The sequence below is a fragment of the Ostrinia furnacalis genome, unplaced genomic scaffold (genome assembly GCF_004193835.3).
Source record: "Ostrinia furnacalis isolate ACB-3 unplaced genomic scaffold, ASM419383v2 OfSCF4532, whole genome shotgun sequence".
Classification (NCBI taxonomy): Eukaryota; Metazoa; Arthropoda; class Insecta; order Lepidoptera; family Crambidae; genus Ostrinia; species Ostrinia furnacalis.
Genome location: NW_021134771.1, coordinates 34,163 through 43,236, shown reverse-complemented (window position 1 = coordinate 43,236; position 9,074 = coordinate 34,163). Strand labels below are relative to the sequence as shown.

At 36.5% G+C, this 9,074-nt stretch overlaps 1 protein-coding gene across 1 annotated transcript; it reads left to right on the top strand.

The window, feature by feature from the left end:
* The first annotated feature begins 349 nt into the window (after positions 1-349).
* LOC114359632 (uncharacterized) lies at positions 350-2,038 on the top strand. Its single transcript, XM_028314101.1, has one exon. The coding sequence runs from the start codon at positions 573-575 to the stop codon at positions 1,821-1,823; it is 1,251 nt and encodes a 416-aa protein (XP_028169902.1). The 5' UTR covers positions 350-572; the 3' UTR covers positions 1,824-2,038.
* Positions 2,039-9,074: the final 7,036 nt, after the last annotated feature.

The window sequence follows — 9,074 nt, the reverse complement described above, 5'->3', positions numbered from 1 at the left end:
GTTTATAAAATAAGAATTTCGCAAGTGCGTCCAGCTTAATCTATACTTCTTGATTAGCAAACAGCTTTTTAAGTTGATCTATTTAATTATACAATCTCAACATATTCAAACTCCACGGAAAAAGGACTTATTCGACGGATTTTTTAAAATCTTAATGAAACTGCAATATCATAGCTTATAGGTACTGTTTTTTACTTTTTATCAATATAAAGCTACTTTAAAATGCGATGAAGAGAACTTTTAATATTTAGAAGTCTAGTTCTTCAACAGTTACAATCCCACGAATAGCGCGTTAAATAGCGCAATCACACCGTCATCACTCGGTCCTCTCACTAGTCCGACCCAACGGACTCAGTGCCCATGCCGTCTCGATGCGTAAGAGTCGCTTTGCGGACCGCGCACGCGAATAAAACGTTTATAAAACCGACAATATATATACAAATACTTATAACTCAGTGTCCATTGTGAGCAAAAACAACATAGTGCAAAGTGACAGTGTCCAAAACAACCCAAACAAAAGACAAAAGTGATTAACCGTTAGCGCCAAATGGTAAACAAAAACCGCACGAAACATGGAGGACGTGTACACAATTAAAGTCAAAACCAAACCTGACACACGAAATCTTTACCCATCAGAGAGGAGGTATTCTGCGTCTACAGTGTCAGGATTAGCATGGGTGCATATAGCGTTGGCCGCAACTTCGTTTTTATTGGCATGCCTGGCTCTGGCCAACCCTGGCAATGGATTGAATAGCAATAACCAGACCGATGTCAATTATACATTAGATTCAAATTCGAATGCAACCGAAAGCGAGGATAAAAACAGCAGTAATTATATACTAGTGCTGGCGCCATCCCTGATAACGATATTCGGTTTGGCTGCAGGTCTAGCCAGTATACTAGCATCAGTGAGGTGGTATATTGACCGAAACATAACTTGGTTATTCGTTATGTCCGTTCTATCAACAGCAGTCTCGTTTTCATCGTTCGTATTGATCGCTGTATGGTTTATAAACACGACTGATGGTGATATATCAGAGTTTTACAAAGATAAAGTGCCTTTCAAAGACGTTATAGTTGTGAAGCATACAGCTGTCATTGACAAGAACGACTCTCATTTGGTGGTGGCTTTGAATTCAACGGACGAAGACACCTCGCAGCTGTTCACAAAACGTGTTCTGTCTATTAATATTTTGATAGCAGCGTTTTTGGAATTGCTATGGTCGATTTTAAGCGTCAAAATTTCATATAAAGGCATGAGGAATAACTACAAAGATGACAGCAACGAGAGAAGAGGTAACTGCATTTCAGTTGTCACAACTATCAAAGGGAATGACCCGAAGAATTTGCCACGAAACGGCAAGCTTCTTCAACCGAAACCAGATTTAATAGAGCACTATCCAAACAAGAAAATCAAAAGGATATTTCTAGCGCAAAGCGAGAACGGGTTCTATTTGAAAAACCAGAACAACAAGACTAAACAAAACACCGAAACTAGCTCAGAGTTCTATAAAGAACGAATGATGAATTTCTTGAACAGATGTGCTTCTTTAGAAGGCATATCCAACCCTGAGAGGACCCCAAGTGTCCAATCAGAAGCTGTACTTAACCCTATCCCCGAAATCGTGAACGTAGAAGTAAATTTGGACCCTGAACCCGAAATCCGGGATAGGATAACCCCGTTAAGCTGGGGCGATTCCCCCAACCATACAATCTATAACCAGAATACGTTGAACCTGGACAAGATCTTCGATTTCACGAGAAAAGAAGACGAGCAGCGATGTGAAGAAAACAGTGAAATTAAAAACATTAGCGTGCCGTGACGGTGTAATGAATCGCCGATCGGCGTTCGAAAGTGACTTTTTGCTGACAATGAATGAGCGACCTCCGTAATTATGTTAGGGACAATGCAATGTATAAAGTGAGTTATAGTGAATTGGGGGCAATTAATGTAATTTTTTATGCTATACTCATAAGAGACTATTATGACATTATTCTGGTAATAAAACTTTTTTGGAGCTCAATTGACATAATTAACGAATAATTTCCAAGAACTTCCATAATAAAACACATCATTTTGCTCTGAATACCTAGTTTTATATTTTTTTGTTGTTGTTTCTATATCAATACATAGTAATTTTTGCGAAAAAGTGACGTCATAACTTTTTATTCGCAAAAAATCTATAGGGGAATTGCGTTTGATAGCTCATAAAAAAGTATGCCAATTGATTTGCTACTCAGCTAAAATTAATAGGCATGCGAAATTGTATTAATCGTGGCGAATTCTTATGATTTTTTAACAAATCGAATGTTGTAATCCTACAAAAAATACGCGTTCAGGATTGGTTTAACATAGAGATATTTAGTAGAGATCTTTAGGGACTCAGGGAAAAATGGGATAGTTTTTATCCCGATTTTCGGACTACTGCGATATTCTTTCTTGTGTCAGACCGATATTTAATTTTATGTGAAGTTGCGGGCAAAGATAACTTAAAGATACATATATAGAAACATCGTTAGGGACCCAGGGCAAAACGGGATACTTTTTATCCCGGTTTTTGGACGCTCGCGATTAAGTCTTTCTGAGACAGACCTACGCGGTTCAATTTAATTTCAAGCGGGTGAAGCCACGCACAAACGTTAGTCTACAATAAAATTCACATTTGTGAGTTTGCAATAAAAAGTTATTTTTACGCAAAACAGTTTCTACGTTTCTTTTATTACAATGCAGTTAAAACGGGTCGTTTGATCATTTTTAATTGGTTCTAATGAATACAAACAGTTTTAAACGGTTACAAGTTGACACAGACCAAAACAACTGTTTTTACAACCAAACACGTAGTATATCATCGTTATTTCTAATACTTATCAATCTATATTCAATCCCTACTAATATTATAAATGCGAAAGTAACTCTGTCTGTCTGTGTCGCTTTCACGCGTAAACCACTGAACCGATTTTGATTAAATTTGGCATAGATATAGTTTGAGTCCTGGGAAAGGATATAGGATAGTTTTTATTCCGGTTTTTGAAACAGGGACGCACGCGATAAAGTTATTCTGTGACAGACAAAATTTCACGCGGGCTTAATGCTAGTATTATTAGCTGAAGAGTTTGTTTGTATAAATGCGCTAATCTCAAGAACTACTGATCCGATTTCAAAAATGATTTCGTGTTGAATAGCCCATTTATCAAGTAAGGCTTTAGGCTATACAGGGTGAAAACGATAAGTGATCTCACTCAATTATTTCTAAACTAATACAAGATATCGAAAAACTGGTTACAGATACTGAAAGGGCTTCACGAGGTCTTTCAAACTGTATCAATAATAGGTTACAGAATAAACTGGATCTATACGAAAATTCAATGTTTCCAGCTGTATAACAGCACTCTATAGCAATAGGGGCGGAGCAGTAAAGAAAATTTTGCAAATACGGGAAATATTATTCAAACGATTTTCACGCGTACCAACTAGTCGCGGGCATAGCTAGTATAATTTCTTAACTACTTATTACCAATATTTAGGTATTATAAAATGGACACCAATCATGCAACGTGCTATCTTCATAAATAATATTGTGAAAACACTTTAGAAACTACACTGTTTCCTAAATGTGTTATTTTTAATTATCTTACATTGTTATAAATGAACTAGGAAAATAAATACGAGTGATTCGTGTGAAACTTTAAAAGACGTTCGAATGTGGTAAAAATAACTATTTACGTAAGAAAATATAGATAACTAACGGCCGCCCGCGGCTTCGTACGCGTGGATCCCGTTTTACCCCCTTAGGGGTGGAGTTTAATAAAATCCTTTCTTAGCGGATGTCTACGTCATAACATCTACCTGCATGCCAAATTTCAGCTCGATCCGTCCAGTGGTTTGGGCTGTGCGTTGATAGATCACTGTCAGTCAGTCACCTTTGAGTTATAATATTATGTATTTAGATATATCGTTAAAAACCGTTCATTGTAAACCACAATATTTATAAGGGTTCCGTTTTTTACCATTTGGCTACGGAACCCTAAAAACATACAAGGATTCATTGTATGTAGTAATACATACAGAAATTAATCATCATTGTCATCATCATCATAGTCACAGCACACACACTGCTGAATCCATAGAACTCCCTTCAAAATTCAAATAAGTACCGTGAAGAATTTGGAACTGCAAAATTAGGTGGTCTTATTACTATGATGAAATCTCTTTAAGACAATCCTAGGACAAGACTGTTTGAAATAAAAAGGGCGATACGGTTAAAAATTTGATCATAAATTACGTTCGTTCGTTTCAACCAAATGACGTCCACTGCTGGACAAAGGCCTCCCCAAGGTTTTCCACAATGAACGGTCCTGCGCCGCCCGCATCCAGGCTCTTCCCGTGACCTTTACCAGATCGTCGGTCCACCTAGTAGGAGGCCTGCCCACGCTACGTCTTCACTCGAGAACTTTAAATCACGGTTATTAAAAAAAATGACCAGACAAAAACTATCCAATGAATTAAATCTAAATAAATAAATAATAAATAAATATCCTTGGATATTTTACACTACGCTTCTAGTCCCAAACTAAGCAAAGCTTGTACTATGGGTACTAGACAACGGATATAAACATACTTAAATACTTTTTTTTTTGTAAATACATACATATTATACATAGAAAACACCCAGTCCAATACAAACAAATATGTTCATGCACACAAATGTTTGTACTGTGCGGGAATCGAACCCGCAACCTCCGGAATAGTAGTCCGTTTCGAACCACTACACCAAACGGCCGACAAACTACTAATACATATTATAAATGCGAAAGTAACTCTGTCAGTCTGTCTCACTTTCACGCCTCAACCACTGAACCGATTTTGATGAAAGACATAGAGATAGTTTCAGTCCCGGGAAAGGACATAGTATAGTTTTTATCCCGGTTTTTGCAACAGGGACGCGCGCGACAAAGGTTTTCTGTGACAGACAAAATTACACGCGGGCGAAACCGCAGGTGGAAAGCTAGTAAAAAATATATTACAATGCTTTGCAATATTATGTCATCTCAAATTTGTTTTTTCATTGTACAAAACTCTCTATTATATCATTATCTCTGTGAATAAATAATCTTTGAATCTTTGAAAAAACATTAAAAAATGTACTTGTTGTGATTTATTCGCAACCTTTACCAGGTCACTGCTATCTGGTACACTTTCTAAAGTGCGAAATAGCATTAATATTGCACTTGCAATAAATTTTAAGATAGCAAACATTGCAAGACTCCAATAAAGGTAAAAACTACAAATATTGAGAATTCAACGCTCATTTTGCGCATGTATGAAGGCAGATTAACTACATACATTAATACAATGTAAATATGAAGAGTAGGATTTGGGTAAACAAATAATATTTAGTTACACAAAGTGGTTATCTACATCATCAGCATCACGGCTTCACCCGCGTGAAATTTAGTTGATCGTCATATACAGGGTGGAATTTTGTAATGCCTCCTGAAGGGAAAGTACTCTTCATACTGTAGATAGAAAATTTTACTCAAGAAACCATTCCTTTATTTTTGAAAATAAATAGAACTGCATTCAAAGATTTCCAAAATTTACTCGCTACACCCGAGAATCGAACCAACTAAAATATGTTCAAAATTACACCCTGTATTTTTATTGAATCGATAGTTAGAGTTAAGTATAAGGATGAAATCTCTCTAAGAAACTTGATAAATCAAATGAAAGGAAAACCATGAAATTTTAAATTATCGTAATTATTTACAGATTATTGTATGGTATGGTGGTAAATTTTCGAAAAAAAAATCGAAAATCTTTGAATGCAGTTCTCTTTCTTTTAAAAAATAAAGGAGTTTTCTTTGAGTAAAATTTTCTACCTACAGTATAAAGGGTAGGTACTTTCCCTCCAGGTGACATTACAAAATTCCACCCTATATTATGTTATTCATCAAAATCCGTTCAGCAGTTTTTGCGTGAAAGAGTAAAAAACATCCAGACATCCATACGAACTTTCGCATTTATAATTTTAGCAGGATAGCAGTAATGGACAAGTGGAATAACCCACGAAAAGATTTTTAGCGAATGGGAGCTCTGGGGGCTGAGTCAGTTTACATCAAGTGAGTGCGTTTAAAAAAATTATGAAAATTTTAGTTTTTGAACGTTTCCCGCTAGGGGCGCTGTACAATCCGTCATATATTTAATGTCATTTTTGACGCGCCGCGTTTGATGTAAACTCACACTAGACCCTCTGTTCGTGAATACATTGTGCGTTTTCTGTCGAATCCAACGAAGGTCAGCCAGCGTAGACAGTTAACGGTCGACTCAATCAACCGACTGTTCCAACAACACAACATTGTTCTGCTACCGGAATTGGCTGCACGTGTCTCGCAAATAAATATGATTTGATTTGTGGGATAAAACTGGGATAAACTGCTTGTATATTGTTCATTGGAATTAGTTTTAAATCTAGGATTCGATTCATCATCATCATCTCAGCCATAGGACGTCCACTGCTGAACATAGGCCTCCCCCAATTCTAACATGGAAAGGATTCGATTAGTGGGATAAAAAATATCCTGCGTTTTTTATACTGGGATAAGAATTAAATAGTTTATTTTCAACAACACCAACATTGTTCTGCTATCGGAATTGGTTGCAGGTGTCTTGCAAATAAATATGATTTGATTTGAGGGATAAAATTTATCTTGTGTTTTGTTTTTATACTGGGATAAGATTCTAATATTTGAATTTTTCCATGTGTCTTGAAGTATGATTTAATCATGTGGGATAAAAGTTATAATGCCTTTTCTAGATTTTATACAGGGATAAGATAGGTATTTTTTGGGAACATTTGGATTGGAGTCAATTGTGACAAGTGAAAGATTTTCAGATTCAATTTTTTAACTCTTTCAAAGAAATAAAGGATTAACCAATAGTGTTATTTCACAAAATTTTCCAGTACAAATAAATTTCTATATTTCTGCAACAAATAAATCATAGAACGTCACAAAAACCAATCAATTGCCACGGGAAATTTTATTCAACAATTACTTCTAATTAACTCAAACATGCATTTTAATTGCGTAATACATTAATATAAATAGTTTTTATAGTGCATATAATTATGATATTGCTATATTATTTTATTAAAGATAAATGAGAGAAAGTTCAGAGATTCCGGGTTTGAATCTCATTTCCCAGGCAAGACAGACTATAGTATCTATTTTATAACTAGCTTTTGCCCGCGGCTTCACCCGCGTGAAATTTAGTTTGTCACAGATCGTCGTAAATTATAGCCTACTATCGGTCGCCCGCGACTTCTTACGCGTGGATCCCGTTTAATCCCCTTTACATTTTTCCTGAATTTTCTTTGCTATAAACCTCACGGAGCTCAAGACCTTTCCAACGAATGCAAAACCGTGGAAATCGGTTCGTGCATTCAGGAAGGAAAACCCGACTTATTTTTATATAGTAGATATGTTATTCCGGGTTAAAAACAATAATACTGTAAATTTTTATCAACATCCGTTTAGTAGTTTTTGCGTGAAAGAGTAACAAACATCCAGACAGCCATACAAATATTATAATAGCTAGCTGTACCCGCGCGACTTCATACGCGTGAAAATAGTTTGAATAATATTTCCCGTTTTTGCAACATTTTTCTTTACTGCTCCGCCCCTATTGACTGTAAGGTGATGTTATATAACCTAAAGCCTTCCTCGATAAATAGGCTATCCAACACAAAAATATTTTTTCAAATCGGACCAGTTCCTGAGATTAGCGCGTTCAACCAAACAAACAAACTCTTCAGCTTTAAAATATTAGTATAGATTAAAGGTACTTAATATGTGTGATCACTGCCAGTGTGACTCATTTGGGAATAAGCGAATTTTAGGCTTAAACGTGGCATTATTTAACCCTTTAAGAGTAGGCGCACACCGTTGATTTTTAGTTGGCCGATAGTTGGGCCCGATTTCAAATTGTATGAAGAATCGGCTAAATCGAATCGGCGTAGTGTGCGCGCTCCCATACATGCCCATACTGATCAACAGCCCGACTAAACTATCGGCCGACGAAAAATCAACGGTGTGCGCCTACTCTAATTGTAGAGAGCTGCTTCATCATCATTTGAGCCATAGGACGTCCACTGCTGAACATAGGCCTCCCCCAACGATTTCCACAATGGCCGGTTGGTGGCTTGCATCCAGCACCTTCCTGCTACCTTTATTAGGTCGCCGGTTCACCTTGTGGAGAGAGCTGCTTGGTTATTACCAAATAAGTACCGTAACGAAATACCTTGACTTCCTGCCTAAAGAGAAATTAAAGTGGCATAATAGTTACAGTGATTGATCTAATGATATGCTTTATTATTAAAACAGTCGATAGCTCATCGTTGGTCGCAGGGATGTTATGGATATCCGTAACCGTAACCGAAACTTTCGGATATCCGAAATAAAAAATATCCGAAACCGTAACCGATTCTTAAGTTTCGGATAGTTTCGGATGTAGGCAGTTTAAATTGTTTTTTGTATAGGCATTATATGTAAAGGCATAACAGCCTGATTTACCTTTATAATGCCATCTAGTATCATTTTTTTTTATTACTTTTTATTCGATGTAAAGTGTGCGGCCATGAATGAACCGTGTTGGACAACTATTGCAAATTGCATTCTAAAGCACAGATATCCGTAACCGTAACTATTGGATATCCGAAATAAAAAAATATCCGTAACCGTAACCGAAACCGGTATAATATTAATCCTATATCCGTAACCGTATCCATAACCGAAACTACATATTATTATCCATAACATCCCTAGTTGGTCGTTCGTTTACTCTTTAACCAAAAGACCACTGCTGTTTTCTTACCATGAGTTTGTATTAGCCGGCCTGAGCTCTTAGTGTGATTTTACATCACACGTCACTAGTGAGCGCGTAAAAAATGACATTAAATGTATGACGGATTGTACAGCGCCCCTAGCGGATACTTTCAAGAACTAAAATCTTCATAGATTTTTTCAACGATTTTTTAGGCTTTTAGGCGAGTTCATGAATTTTCTGTGAGATTTCT